Source organism: Phodopus roborovskii, unplaced genomic scaffold (genome assembly GCF_943737965.1).
Source record: "Phodopus roborovskii unplaced genomic scaffold, PHOROB, whole genome shotgun sequence".
Classification (NCBI taxonomy): Eukaryota; Metazoa; Chordata; class Mammalia; order Rodentia; family Cricetidae; genus Phodopus; species Phodopus roborovskii.
Window position 1 is genome coordinate 798148 of NW_026126598.1, and position 15428 is coordinate 813575.

The 15428-nt window shown below is 45.6% G+C and overlaps 1 protein-coding gene across 1 annotated transcript; it reads left to right on the plus strand.

Moving 5' to 3' along the window:
* On the plus strand, positions 1–13694 carry Gtf2h3 (general transcription factor IIH subunit 3). The gene is made up of 13 exons (XM_051205077.1): positions 1–85; positions 1897–1976; positions 3301–3407; positions 3507–3673; positions 4883–4945; positions 5883–5912; positions 6187–6215; positions 6804–6878; positions 8205–8258; positions 11212–11280; positions 12156–12291; positions 12401–12437; positions 12522–13694. The coding sequence occupies exons 1-13, from the start codon at positions 73–75 to the stop codon at positions 12589–12591; spliced, it is 930 nt and encodes a 309-aa protein (XP_051061034.1). The 5' UTR covers positions 1–72; the 3' UTR covers positions 12592–13694.
* The last annotated feature ends 1734 nt before the right edge of the window (positions 13695–15428 follow it).

The following is a 15428-nucleotide window of genomic DNA, read 5'->3' on the forward strand; positions in this document are numbered from 1 at the left end:
TCACTCGCCAGCGCCGGAAGTTTGCACGCGCGTCGAACCGTGGGCGGCTCTTCACCGAGGCATAGGGGCGCCATGGCCGCAGACGGTGAGGGTGGCACTGGCCGGAACGCGGAGCAGGGCTGGGAGGGACACGTTTGGTCTTTAGACAAGCAGCCAGTGTATTCGTCCATTCACTCGGCAATTTCATTTTTGAGACAGGGTCTCTCGTAGAACTCGCTGACTCTTCATCCTCCAGTCTGCTCTAGAATGCTGGGAATTACAGGCGTGCCCGATCAAGCTCGATTTTATGTGGTGCTCAGATCTTTGTGCGTTCTCAGTAGGCATTCTACCAAATGAGGCACATCCCCAGCCCTAATTATTTTTTATGTAGGCACTCGATCGACCTGCCTTGGTCTTCCGAGTTCTGAGATCACAGGCACGCCCAATGTGTCATTTAGCGAACACTGATTGCTGCCTGTGTACTGGACATTACTTTCCAAACTGGAGAGTACAGCACAGGGAAGCTTTGAGTGTGTGGTGTCTTATGTCGAGAAAATCAGTTGGCAAGGGAAATTAATTCCAAGAACTGTGAAGACAAATGCGTGGCAACTAAGTTCGCAAGGACTGCCCTTCGTTAGGAGTCCAGGAAAGTTGGTGAAAGTAGAACTGTGGGTTGAGCGACATTATGAAGTTCACTTTAAGTACAAACATCCTGGGAGATTAAACTTCGAGCAAAATGGGCAGTGGGAGGGTAGAGGAAGGTGGGAGGCTCTTACTCATACACTAGGGGACTAATTACAGCTTTTTAAATTACATTTCCTCCCCAAGTTTCTTTTATTATTAGTGTGTGTGCGCGTGCGCCCACATGCTTGCGCGCACGCTCATGAAAGTCAGAGGACAACTTGTGAGAATAGTTCTCTCTTTGATTGTTTAGGTTTCAGGGATTGAACTCAGTCGGGCTTGTCAGCAATCACCTTTACCAGCTGAGCCCTCTCACCGGCCCAGAATTATTTAGATTGACAACATTAGAAGCATCACTTAGACTACTGTGAAAAATGGATTGTCACAAGCAAGAGTAATTAGAGAGTGCATTCAGCAGTCATAGCTGTTACATCTGTGTGAGAAAGGCAGGCCTGGCACGGCTTGCCAACCAGTAAGGCAGAGGCTGAAGGAAACTGGCAGCGATGTTTCATGTGCACATTTCTGACAGGCCACACATTGTTTTCTTTCTCAAGCTTCTTGGTACTAGCAAGGAAATGTGAATACCTTTGTGTTAAGTTAGTATTCATTTGTATTCACCATGTGCCAGGAGTAGAGGGTTAGCTAACACTTGTTATGCTGAGGGGCAAGTGAGAGCTAAATAAGGTATGCCCAGCTCAGCCCTGGTTGGCCTGGAACTTGCTACACCTGACTGGTTTCAAACTCACAGAGGTCCATCTATCTTCCAAGTGTTGGGATTAAAGACAATACACCATCATTCCCAGCCTTTAAAATTAAAATCTTTTTCTTAACTCTGTGTGTGTGTGTGTGTGTGTGTGTGTGTGTGTGTGTGTGTGTGTGTGTGTGTGTTAGTGGGCAACTTTGTTTGGTTAGGTCTGACCTAACCATGTGCATTCCAGGAGTTGAACTCAGGTCATCAGGCATGACTGTAGGTGCCTTTGCCTGTAAGCCGTATCTGACCCCTGTTTTCTTTTTTAAAATGAGATACCAGATAACAAACCAAGCACACTATCATTTAGCTGTGTCCTCAGCCCTTAACCTTTAAGGGATCTTGGCCCTTTTGGTGAGCTCATGATCCATAGGGGATGATAACCATTTGAAGGCCTCTTGTTGATTGATTGACCCTCAAGAATGCTATCTATATTTCAGTTTCATGAAACTGACATTTTAAAATGTTGCTCTTGTTCCTGTTTGCAGAAGATGAGTTGAATCTTCTGGTTATCATAGTTGACACCAACCCGATTTGGTGGGGAAAGCAAGCATTAAAGGGATCTCAGGTAAGATGGCTTGAGCCTTCCAAAGACTTTCATTAACTTCAGTATATCTGTATGCCACCCACTACCCTGTAAAGCAAGATTGAGTCTTTACAAGCTAAATGTGGAGGCAGGCAGGTCACCAGAAGTCAAGCTCATCTTTGGCCATCTGGGCTACTTGAGACACTGTCAGTAAAGGAAGGCTTTGAGTGTATATAAGCCGCCAATTGTACTGTACAGACCGTGGAGTTCTTAGAGCAGGGAAGTTGCATAACTGGCCCCACAGTTCCTTCTTGGAACCCACACGAAGTCCTCAAACCTGCTGACCATCATTCCCTGCTTCCATCCTACGTGTGCAGGCAGCCATTGATTGCCTCCTGTCTATTTTGCTTTTCTAAACAGTTCATATATCTATTGTATGAGTAGGCATCTTTTGTTATATATTTACTTGGTATGGGGGTTACGGTGTGCCGTAGCACTTATGTGGAGGTAGGTGAACAACTTTTGGTTGTCTGTTCTTTGCTTCAATCATGTGGGCTCTGGGGATTGAACTTGGGTCATCAGACTTTGTGGGAAGTGCCTTTAACCTTTGAGCAATCCCACCAGCCTTGTCTTTGGAGTTTTGAGGTAGGGTCATCTTCCCCCCCCCCCCATTTTTTTATTTGTATATATGTGTAGATGTTTGCATGCTTGTAGAGGTCTGGAATTAGTTCACTACTCCTATCAAGTGGGTCCCAGGCATCAAAGTTCTTACATTTTGCTGAGCCATCTCAGCAAGTTTTGAATTTTGATGAAACGATTTATGTATTAAAACAAATAAGATTGTGCTTTTCTTTTCTTCTTCTTCTTCTTCTTCTTCTTCTTCTTCTTTTTTTTTTTTTTCAGTACAGGAACTCAGGTATCCTTGGCTGGCCTTAGCATACTGTACAGCCTGAGGATTACCTTGAACTTCTGATCCAGCTGCCTCTGTCTCCTGACGTCAAGACTTGCAAGTTTATGTCTGTGGACCCACATGTAATGCCAGTATTTGAGAAATAATGTTCTAACCTAGAAGTAACTTGTGTCATTAAAGTCCGAAGGCCTCCTCTCAGGCCCTGTGCTCCTGGTTTTATGAGAGGCGAAGCTGAGCAAATTTTTAGTGTTGAGTCAGTGACTATCCACACATAGTGGCACATCCTGATGTGGGGAGGTAGAGACAGGAGAGTTGTTGGACATTTGTTGCTGCTCAGTGAGCATCAGGCTGCCCGGGGGGAGACCCTTTCCTAAACACTCCATAGGATATAAGTAAATAAAACTAAGTCAATGTCATCTTCATCAGGAGCTGACTTATTTTTCTGGTGTTTGTCAGTTTACTTTATCCAAGTGCATGGATGCTGTGATGGTGCTGGCAAATTCCCACCTGTTCATGCACCGTTCCAACCAGCTGGCTGTGATAGCCAGTCACATCCAGGAAAGGTAGGAGCCATTGCTCTGTTGTGGGAAGCCGCTTTCCAGTTCTTTGACAATTTCATCCACGTGTATAGTAAGTACATTCTGGTTACTCTACCCTGTCAGTCGATTCTTATATCCGGGGAAGAACGGAAGACTTGGAGACTTCTTCGGAGACCCTGGCAACTCCCTTCCTGACTGTAGTCCCTCTGGGAGTAAAGACGGCAAATATGAGCTGTTGACAGCTGCAAATGACGTGATCGCTGAGGAGATAAAAGATTTGATGACCAAGAGTAAGAGCCTGGCTATTGTGACTGTCATCTGCCTGTAGTGGTAGTTATTGCATGCTTTTAAAATGTAAGGTTTTTATTAATTGTTTTGAGGGTTTCACACATGCCTACAATGTATTTTGGTGATATTCGCCAACCCCATTCTTCTTCCTAACTCCTATCTCCTCCCAAACTTGTGTCCTTTTTTTTTTTTTTTTTTTTTTTTTTAATAATCTGACTAGGGTTACAACTGCCTTTAATCTCAACACTCAGGAGGCAGAGGCAGGCAGACTCTTGTGAGTTCCAGGCCAGCCTGGTCTAATATCCAATTCTAGGACAGCCAGGGCTATGTAGAGAGATTTGTCTTTAAAAACAAATAGGTATAAGCCACTTCCTGGAGCATGATTGACCTATTGGGGACCACACCCTTAGCTGTCCACACCAGGCCATCAGTTGTTAATGGCTCCTCAGCTAGGAGAGGCTCATGAGTCCCTCTGTCTTAGTTATGTTTCATTGCTGTGATAAGACACTCTGATTAGGGCAACTTACAAAGCATATAATTTGGGATGCATAGGCCTGCCTCCACCTCCAGCATGGTGGGATTAAAGGTGTGGGCTACCACACTTGGCTCCATTTTAACCACTTTTGAGTGTGCAGATGAGTGGTGCTCGGTGTGTACACACAGTTTCAAGACCATCCTACCTTCCATCTCATGAACCTTATCCTAAATGAAACTCCATGTCCTTTACTTTTTTTTTACCTTTTGGGTTGGTTTATTTTACTTTATGTGTATGGATGTTTTGCCAGCATGTGTGTCTATGCACCATGTGTGTGCCTGGTTTTTGTGGCAGCTAGAAGAGGATGTCAGATCCCCTGGAACTGTTATTATAGATGGTTGTGAGCCACTGTGTGGATGCTGGGCCTTGAACCCAGGTCCTCTGGAAGAGCATCCAGAGCTCTTAAGCACTGTGTCACCTCTCTAGTCCCTCTTCATCTTTTAAATACCAATTCCCATCTCTGCCTCTTCTTCCCCTAAATAATTTTACACCAGGGCACTTTGAAAAGAGGTGTGGAGTAGCATACTTGAGCTTACTGATTACTGGTCTCTGTGTTTTGAAATCCACTTTGGACATGTCATCTTTTGATTTATTTAGGAGTACATGAGTTTCTAAATGACTTCATTTGAAAAAAGACTCAGAATTTCCCCCCTTTTGTGCCTTTTAACATTTGCAGGTGACATAAAGGGCCAGCACACAGAGACACTGCTAGCAGGATCCCTCGCCAAAGCCCTCTGCTGTATCCTTGCGCTAGTGCATTCTAGAGCAGTCTTTCTTACCAAGGGCGTTTAACTGCTGGCTTCTCCTACACCTTCTTCCCCAGCACTCATGTGCACTAACTCCTTTGGCCTTCCAGGATGTTTCCATGACCATCTGAAGAGCCTGTCACTGCTTCCAGGTGAGGAATTTCTTTTGTTTATCTTATTTTAAGAATGAATAATTTGCCTGTGTATATCTCTCTGTACAATGTGGGTTTCTGGTACCCATGGGAGTCAAAAGAGGGCATTAAATCCCCTAAAACTGATGGTTGTGACCCACTAAGTAGATGCTAGGAACCGAGCCTGGGTCCTCTGCAAGAGTAGCTAGTGCTGTGACCTGTGAGCCATCTTTCCAGCTCCTTCTTACTGTGATAGCCTAGTGCTTGCTTGGGCTTATTCCTTGGTTGACATCTCCAGGACTGATTTTGAAAGCTGTTTACTGACCTCACAGCTTCATTAGTAAGTGGTACTCTGTAGGTGAGCAGGTGACCTGGGCCAAAGCATAGGGCAGCCAGACTCTTTGCAGCACCTGATTTCCTGTGTCATGGGCTCTCAGCCTTGCTTTTGTGAACAGTGTCAAGTCCTGTTTATACCCTGGAGTTTTTATCCAGTTGTGCAGATCCTCTTTGTATTACTTTCAGTTTCATCATCTCACTGGATGGTCTGACTAGTTTGGGTGTAGCCCCAATATTGGTATCTGGGATGGTGGGCAGTCGGCTGTCCGTACTGTGGCCTTCACATGCAGAGATCATGCTTTCCTTGGTGAGTACAGAATGGGTAATTGAACCCAAGCACAGCCACATGGCTGTCATGGCAGAAGATGGTAGGGGACTGGTTTCAAATCTGAAGGTCTGTTTTCCTGTTAGTACAGATGTTTGTGAAACAAATCTTTATATTCCTTAATGTCAATGAATCCAGACATTCACAGAGTGAACAAGGCAGTTAAAGGTAGGAACTGATTCTTTTGCAACTGTTATCCTTTAATTTTAGTGCTGCATGCTTGGTGGGTTATTTAAGAATTTCTGAGCATTCAGAGGCAGAGGCAGGCAGGTCTCTGTGAGTCCAAGGCCAGCCTGGACTACATAGCAAATTCCAGGCCAGTCAGTGCTGTTTAATGAGACCCCCATCTCAAAATAATATAAAATAAAAGTTGCTTTAAAAAACCACATGCTTTTTTAAGCTATCTTGTTTGTTAAAGTATAATATTTTTATCTTTTTATAGATAACCAGGAGATGAAATCAAGAATATTGGTAAGAATATATACAACTTACATGTCACTGCAGATAGCTGGAAAACATGGGAATGAATCCAGGCATGGTATCACATGCTTTGAATTCCAGCACTGGGGGAGGGAGTCACAAGCTGGTCCCTGTGAGTTGAAAGACAATGTGATCTACATATCAAGTTCCAGGTCATCCAGAGCTGCATAGTAAGACCCTGTGTCACAAAGGCATCTGGAAAAAACATTTTCAACATTGCTACTTTTATAGAAGAACTAGTATTTCTAAAATGTAGAGCTTTTGGGCCAGTGAGATGGCTCAGTCAGTAAAGGTGCTTGCTCCCAAGCCTGATGACTTGACTTTAGTCCCTAGGACCTTAGATGTAAGGAGACAGCTAACTCCCAATAGTTGTTCCCTGGCTTCCCAGTGCATGCTGGATACTCGGACAGATGCCCATCAGTCTAACAGGGACTAGGAAAGACTTGGTGTCACCTTACATTTCAGGGGTTTAGCACTAAGTTGGAAGATGGACAAGAAGTGCTACTGTCTATGGCTTGCAGTAGGTCATGCCACACTGAGTCCTGGGAAGTACTTGAGGTCTGATGGCTGTGTTTGCAGGTGATCAAGGCTGCAGAGGACAGTGCACTGCAATATATGAACTTCATGAATGTCATCTTTGCTGCTCAGAAGCAGGTGAGGCATACGCCTTCCAAATTCCTAGAAGAAATAATTAGAGGCCAACTGGTGGTGCACAATATTTTGAGTTTGAGTCCAGCCTGGTCTACATAGAGGGTTCCAGCACAGCCTCAGGGCTAAGTAGAAAGATCCCGTCTTAAAAATAAAAATGGGATCACTGTCATTCTTGCACAATGGTGTTCTGGCTAAAGAGCCTCCTTAGTGGATTAAGGATTCAGAATCCACACTGGGTACCTGTTATTTTTCTGTTTAGGGTCCTGGGTCTTTGCAACTGGGCAGTGTTTCTCAGAGCTATGCACTCAAGCTTGATTTTGCATTGGATGTCATGGTGCTTACTCATCCTGTTAGCCCACATATGACTAAGAATCCCTGGATTGAAAGTTTGATACAGCAACCTTTCAGCTTCTCTTTCTTTCTTTCCTTCATCTTCTTCCTTCATTCCTTTCTTCCTTCCTCTTTTTCTTTTCTCAATCATTTAACCTAAGGCTTTCACATGTGTGGCAAGCTCTACATGACACGAGTGTCCCCAGTCTCTTCACATTTTGTGTTGACACAGGCTGGAACTTGAGAAGCACCAGCGTCAGTCTGCTAGGTAGCTATTATAACAGGTGTGCACCATTCTGTCCCACAGTCTCTCTTTTTATTGTAGTGTGCTTTGTACTTTGTAAATAACTGAGGCGTTCAGGTAACCTGATGCATCATCTTCATTCTCGGTTTTTCTTTTTAATGTGTTTAAGTGCTTTACCTGTTGTATAGATGTGCATGTTATATAGATGTGCATTCCTGGTGCCTGTAGAAGCCAGGAAAGGGTGTCAGTTCCTGTGGAACTAGAGTTACAGACAGTTGTGAGATTTGATCTGAGTGCTGGGAATTGAATCAGGGTCCTCTGGAAGAGCATCCAGTGCTCTCAACCTCTGCACCATCTCTCCACCCCCCACCCCCTAAGCCTCAGTTTGAACATACAGCACCACTGGAGCCCTGTATTGCTTTAGCAAGGAGAATGTTGCAGTGAAAGGGGTCAGGTTTTGGAGACAGGAATTAGGACTTGACTGGATACTTCAGATGCCCAATATACTTCAGTGTCCTCCTTACAGCATCACTATACATGTTAAAGGGCCCGTTTTAGGAATAGAGTCTGGCTCTACAAAATGGGGCACATCTGTACCGACCTGAGGGAGACAGAGGCAGAAGCATTAGCACAAGTTCAATGCCAGTCAAGACTACAGAGTTGAGACCCTGTGCCAAAAAATGATACAGGAGAGTAGAGCCCAGCAGGTCTGAACCAGGTATAACCTTTGCTATATTTTGAAATGCTCTTTTCAGAACATTCTCATCGACGCCTGTGTCCTAGACTCTGATTCAGGACTCCTCCAGCAGGTATGTTATCAAGGAGTGTGTGGCAGTAGCCAGGCTTTCATACAGGAACAGTGTGAATCAAGCACTTGTAGGGATGGTCATACCTCAGCCAGGCATGGTGACACACTCCAGCAATCCCAGAAGTCAGGAAGCTGAGGCAGGAGGATCATGAGATCTGAGGATAGCCTCCTGGGCTATCGACTAAGACTGCAGAGACTGAAAGAGTATTTTGGTTATATTGTGTTTAATGTGTGATTAAAATGGATTTTCACCTGTTTCTGGTTATTTGTCTTGAGACAGGATCTCTGTGTAGCTGTAGCTGGACCTGAAACTCACAGAGGTCTGCCTGCTTCCGCCTGCCTATGTGGAGATTAAAAAGTGTGTGACACCATGCCTCCCTCCCCCTCTTTAAATTTTCTAGGAATCAATTTAATTTTCAAGAAAAATGTCTTGGGAATTACTGTTAGATGTTGTATTTTCTCATCAGTACCACTAGCCTGGAGATTTACAAGGCTTGTTCCTAACTAGCGCTTTTAACTTAAATTAACCCGTTTGTAGTAATCTATGTTCTGCCATGTGGTATTCCCTCATCTTCGTACTGCCCAGCCTGCTTCCTCCAAGTCTGGCTGGGAACTAACTCCGCCTTTCTTCTTCCCAGAGTCCTCTCTTTTTACCCAGAAGTCCTGCCTATACTCTCCTGCCTAGCTATCGGCCGTTCAGCTTTTCGTTACACCACTCACAGCAATACATCTTCACACAGTGTACAAATACCCCACAAGATGTTGCTTTGGGGTGGGTGTGGGGTGGTAAGCGCTTACTCTAGCCCAGGCTGGTTTCACATTCATGGCAGTTTTCCTGCTTTAGATGTTGCTTTTGGAGAGAAGTTTGGAACTGAATCTTTTAATTTTACCAGAACATCGAGGACGGTAAAAGTACCCACATCCGAAATAATTGGCAAGTGGTGGATGACTACCTTTTGCTCACAAGAAATACTCGTGGGCCAATGAGATTACTCAGTGTACCCAAAGCTGATGCCTGGAGTTACATTCCTGGGACCCATTCGCTGGAGGGAGAGTGCCAACTGCCTCACATTTTCCTCCGGTCTCCGTTAGTGTGCCGTGGCATGCACGTGCACGCACACACAAATAGCACATGTAAAGAAAGTTGTTAACATCCCTTCCCCAGTCAACATTTCCTTAGAAAATTATATCCTTAAAGGTCACTCAGATAAAAGGGTTGGGGTTAGAGAGAACAGCCTTGAGTCTAAGCTGGTGCTTGGGCTGAGGGAAGGGGAAATGCACAGGTCCAAGAGTGCCGGGGTTGACAGTTGCTTAGGCTCAGCTTGACAGTTAGCATGTGCTCAGTTTTATTTTTGAGACAGGGTTTCTCAGTGTAGTCCTGGCTCTCCTGGAACTCACTCTGTAGACCAGGCTGGCCTCAAACTCACAGAGATCCTCCTGCCTCTGCCCCAAAGGCATGTGCCACTACCACCTGTCCTGTTTTTTTTTTTTTTTTTTTTTTTTTGTGTGTGTGTGTGTGTGTGTGAGATGCATGTTAAGGAACTGTTTAGATATACCTAAGAAGTAATTACATTTTTATGTATTTAAAATCTAGGACCCTCACCCTGTGAGGATGAGACACAATATAGGAGTTAGTCTTGTCTGTGAATGCCATGTGACATTGAGTGCTTGTGTCATGTGTCATGTTCCGAGGAAAGTAACTGCTGCCTTATCTTAGCTCCTCAGCCACCCAGTGCTTCTGAGTGCCCAGTGTTGCCGCTCCCGTGGCGCTTCACTGTTAGGCTTTCAAGGTGACTTGATTGCTAGCTGCCTATTTCAGAGTGTCGTTAACTTGGAGATCTCGACTCTGGTGGAAAGCTGCCTCTGGTACCGTTTCTCGTCGAGATAGCTCGAGTCCGCAGGCTTACTCTGCAATACACACCTCTTGGACATCTCAAGTCACTGTGTCAAAGCAGACCTCTGGCTTTTCTGAGCAGTGGCTTCTCCCAAACTTGAGCCCCATCTCAGCCTGGCTTTTCCCTTTTCTCTTCTCCTCCTCCTCTATCACTATGATCTGTTGAATCTGCCCTCAGGACAGACCCTGAATCTCAGACATCTGGTCTCTCTCAGCACACTTCCTCTACCAGTCAATCCGTCATCTTGGGAGTCAGAAAGAGGCTGATGGCTTAAGAACGGCTCTGTTACTCCCTTGCTTAACTGCCTCATGCCCCTCACCCCGACTCCCCATCCCTAGCATCCCAGCACACTTTGTCTAATACCCAAGTTCTTGCTGTGGCCTTCTGTTCTCCCCACGTCCTCTGTTTTCCTTCTGGGCCCCCACTGGCCCCTTGGTGTTGCCCCAAACCACTGTTAACATGCTTTGCTGTGGTCGGGCGCCTTGGCCCTTGCCTTGCTCCAGCTTTCTTTCCCCATCGCCCCACTTGACTGTCATGGAAATCATGAAGCGCAGCATCGGTTGTGTGTCCACCAGCCTCCTTAAAACTAGCGAGGAAAGCCAGGCGTTGGTGGCCCATGCCTTTAAACCTACCACTCAGGAGGCAGCCTGGTCTACAGAGTGAGTTCCAGGACAGGCTCCAAAACAATACAGAGAAACCCTGTCTCGAAAAACAAAAAAACAAAAAAAAAAAAAAAAAAAAAAAAAAAAAAAAAAATTAAACTAGCAAGGAAACTTTATGTAAAACAAAGCATGGTGCAGAGGGCAGAGAGGGATGCTTGCCAGGGGCTGGCTGTCCTGTCAGTTGGCAGCACTAGGAGCTCACCTCGTGAAACACAATTTGTCTCGTAGCCTGGGAATCTGAAGCAGAGGCGTGTGCTAGTGTCTGTAGCATGGACAGTAATGAGTACTCAAACCTCATACCAGATGACCTTGTAGACGTGTGGAGTGCCCATGAGCCCCACTCCCCTGGGAGTGAATGCTGCGGGTCTGCTTTGGTGGTGACCCCTCTCTCTTGCAGGCTTGTGACATCACAGGGGGATTGTACCTAAAGGTGCCTCAGATGCCTTGTCTCCTGCAGTACTTACTGGTGAGTTAATGGCAGTGGCCCCGCCCTAGCATCCCAGGGAAGAAATTGCTGGCACAGAGTGGCTTCAGAGTCCCCAGGTTGAGAAGGGTGGACTCCCAGATCTCCCAGCCCTGAAAGTTGTTTGCACAGGTCACGTGATTATGTAACACACTGCTCAAATGTGGAGTGGCCCAGTGAGTGAGGGAGCTTGCTGCCAAGGCTGATGACTTGAGTTCTTCTCCAGGACCCACAAGGGGATTGGAGAGAACCAGCTCCTACCAGTTGTCTTCTGACTGCCACTTGCATGTGTATGTGTGCGCGTGTGCGCGGACACACACACACACACTGTGGGGTGAATAAGAATGAAACAGGCATTGAAGGAAATTCCTTTTTTAAATTTTGTATGTGTGTGTGGGTGCATGCTTCCCACTGAGTGCATGTGGAAGGCAGAGGACAACTGGCTGGAGTCAGTTCTCTCTCTCCACCACTTGGACCCCAGGAATGGAACTCAGTCCATCCATCAGGCTTGGTGCCAAGTACCTTAGCCCACTGAGTAATCTCACAGACCCCAAAGGACAGTCCTTAGTATTTTCCTCAGTGCTGATTGGCTAGGGCTGCTCTCTCTCTCTCTCTCTCTCTCTCTGTGTGTGTGTGTGTGTGTGTGTGTGTGTGTGTGTGTGCGCGCGCGCGCGCGCTGACTGGCTTTTAAGGCTGCTGTCTGTGTGTGCTGACTGGCTAAGGCTGCTGTCTGTGTATGCTGATTGGCTATGGCTGCTGTCTGTGTATGCTGATTGGCTATGGCTGCTGTCTGTGTCTGGACTGTTGCAGTTTTTCATCCTATGATTTAATTAAAAGTTTCTTGCCTATTCTTTCAATTTTATTTTTTTTTTAAACAGTGGGTTTTTCTTCCGGATCAAGATCAGCGATCTCAGCTAATCCTCCCGCCTCCAATCCATGTGGACTACAGGGCTGCCTGCTTCTGTCATCGAAGTCTCATTGAGATTGGCTATGTCTGCTCCGTGTGCCTGTCCAGTAAGCTGATGTGTACTTTTTCTTACTGTCTGTGTTGGGGAGGGGGCCAGCACAGAAAGTAATCTGGTTTTCAAATCCTTATCTCTTTGTTCTTTTGCATTTTTAACAGTTTTCTGCAATTTCAGCCCCATCTGCACCACTTGCGAGTGAGTATCTTCACAGGTGCTGAGTGGGAGTGGGTTCCCGAGAGCTTCTGAGCCCTGAAATGTTTCTTCTCTCTCTCATTCCAGGACAGCCTTTAAGATCTCCCTCCCTCCAGTACTGAAGGCCAAGAAAAAGAAACAGAAGGTGTCCCTTTGATGAACGACACATGTGTCCCCATCTCTAGCCACTGGCCAACTCCCCGGGGTGGAGCTGAAGTGCACCCCAAGCCTCTGATGTTATCTGGAAAGGGGGACAAGCACAATGTTAGGGCTTTCTGTTTGTTGTTTTCAGGTAGCAGTTGCTTGGCAGAAGCCAGCTGGTGTTGCCCTGTTTGTTGTTGGCTCCGTTCCTTAAAGCTGGGTGTCGAACCCCGGCCTTGCATGTCCTCAGCCAGCACCCACCGCTGAGATTTTGTATTTAAATGGTCCTGCAGCCCCCCTGGGATTTTGTATTTAAATGGTCCTCTGTCAAAGCTTATCATGGTAGATTCTGGGTCATCTGTACTTCAAGATGGGCAGTGTGTGAAGCTGGAATGACCCAGCATTGGGTCATTATCAGTTATGATAAAACATTTTAGTTGGACAGGTGGTACATGTCTGGAAGACTGGGTCAGAAAGTATTTGGGTTCAGATCTTGCCTGGGAGATATACACACATGTGAACACACACACATCCTGTCTTTTAAGAAAATTAATATTTTACATCAAATAAATTGTTTCCTTTAACTATATTCAAATGTAACCTGACGTAAAGGCACAAGCCTTCAGTCCCAGCACTCAGGGAGCAGAGTTTGAAGCCAGCCTGGTCTGCGTAGTAAGTTCAAACCAGCCAGGGTCATATCTTGCCACCTTGTTTACAAGAACAAAAGTAACAAAACCAAGAGTCAAATGTACATGAATCGAGGCTTCCCTTCTGGTGTTAGCTGTTCTGTATTCATTCCTCTGATACACCAGCATATTTGCACAGAGTTAACCAAAATTATTTTGATGGTTTCATCAAAAACGTATAAAATCTGAGTTTAAATCTACAAGGAGAGTGAACATTGGGCTATAGTAAAGTTTGTCAGGTACACGAGGGAAGAATTGTTTGCTGGGGTTAGAGAGCCACTTATGGTAGAAAAGATGCTATCCTATCTGTATAATTCTGTCATTTTTAAAATAGAATGACATTACTATTGGAGAACTGTTGAATACTAGAAATTAAATTAGTTCAATAGAAACACTTGTAATTTCAACAATAAAAATTCTATTTTTATATTTACTAGTTTTCCCTGAAGTATTTTTCTAGATACTTGCATTGAGTGGTTCTTTTTGAGATGGGGTTGTTTTTGTGTGTGTGTGTGTGTAACAGCCCTGGCTGTCCCAGAAGTTACTTTGTAGACGAGGCTGGCCTCAAACTCACAGAGATCTGCCTGCCTCTATCTCCTGAGAGCAAGGATTAGAAGTGTGCCACCATCACCTGGCTTGCATTGAGCAGTTCTTTTTTTGTTTTGCTTTTTAATTATTAAAAGCTTTCTTAAGAGCACTGACCTTCCAGAGGGCCCAGGTTCAATTCCCATCACTCATATAGCAGCTCACAACAGTCTGTAATTCCATTTCCAAGGGATCAGATGCCTCTTCTGTCATCCACAGGCACCAGGTACGAACGTGGTGCACAGATATGCATGCATGCATGTATAAACAACCATACACATAAAATAAAAATCATACACACACACACAAAATATCAGCAGGCAGGCAAGATGGCTCAGCAGGTATTGTGACCTGACTGATCCCCAGGGCCTCATGGTGGAAAAGACAGAACTGGCTCCTGAGTTATCTCCATTCAGTTCCTATGTGGCACTATGCCTGCCTTTCTCTATATGAGAAACTGAGGCATAGACTTGTCTACAGCTGGTGCCTGGAGGGCCTGCATGAAGGTAGCTGTGGCAAACACAAGTCTTCCAGCTACTGCTGTGGGGTCACTGCTGATCACAGACCTCGGCCTGAGGTGACAGTGGGCAGCCCAAGACAGTTTGCTATGGCTAATGGAGGGTGGAAGTGGCAACCAGATCCATGGGCCTCTTAGTTGGCTTTGGAAGGGAGGACCAAGCTGATTAAAGGCAAGTGTCACTATGGCCCGGCTTGAATTAGCCTTTACCATTGGAAGATTTTTCATGACACTGCCTGGGGGCAATGAATCATCTTTGGCTGGGATTGAAGGAAACCCAGAATGTGGCCTGGGCCACACCAATAAATACACAGATTTTGAATATGGTAACTAGGCAAGAGACACTTTGGGATAATATTCTAAGGTTCTCTGGCTTCACTTGCAGAGCATTTGGTGTTACCATAGAGAAAACACGATGACCTCGACTTAGGCGTTTCCAGAACCATGACTGGGATGCTGTGTAGTGTACATTATCTTCCAGAAATGGCATACGGTGGCCTGGCAGAAATAACATAAGCCTGGCAAACTTCAGCTCTTCAGAGTACTTTAAAGTTACTGACATGGACACCCCTCCGCTCCCTTACCCATGTACAATTCTGATAGAAGTAGGTTTTAACTTCATGTGTATGATTGTATTTGCACCACATACATACATGTAGTGACTAAGGAGACCAGAACAGGGCATCAGATCCCTTGGAACTATAGTTACAGAAAGTTGTGAGCCACCACGTGGGTTCTGGGAACCGAACTCTGACCCTCTGCAAAAGCAGCCAGTGCTCTGAACGTCTGAGCCATCTCTCCAGTCCCGCAGTGTGGTTTCTTGATATCTGAGATTGAAAGAACCCGCGATGTCCACTGGGAGTACAAAGCTGCAAAACCGAGCAAGGCCTGTTGGGCAGGACCAGGATCTGAAAGCAGGAGCTGTCGCTCTGAAGCAATCATGGAGCTTTTTGGTGGTTGCCCTGGCTACCGGTACTTTTCGCTAGACTTGTAGAAGCAGGCTCTCTTGACCTGGACCAATCACGACATGCCCATCACCGATTGGTGGTTGCCATGGCTGCGGGC

Excerpts from the sequence above, each read along its gene's own strand:
- Gtf2h3 (XM_051205077.1), top strand. Across the intron at positions 3,408-3,506 it reads GCCAGTCACATCCAGGAAAG|TCGATTCTTATATCCGGGGA; the intron begins GTAGGAGCCATT and ends CTACCCTGTCAG. Across the intron at positions 6,216-6,803 it reads AGATGAAATCAAGAATATTG|GTGATCAAGGCTGCAGAGGA; the intron begins GTAAGAATATAT and ends CTGTGTTTGCAG.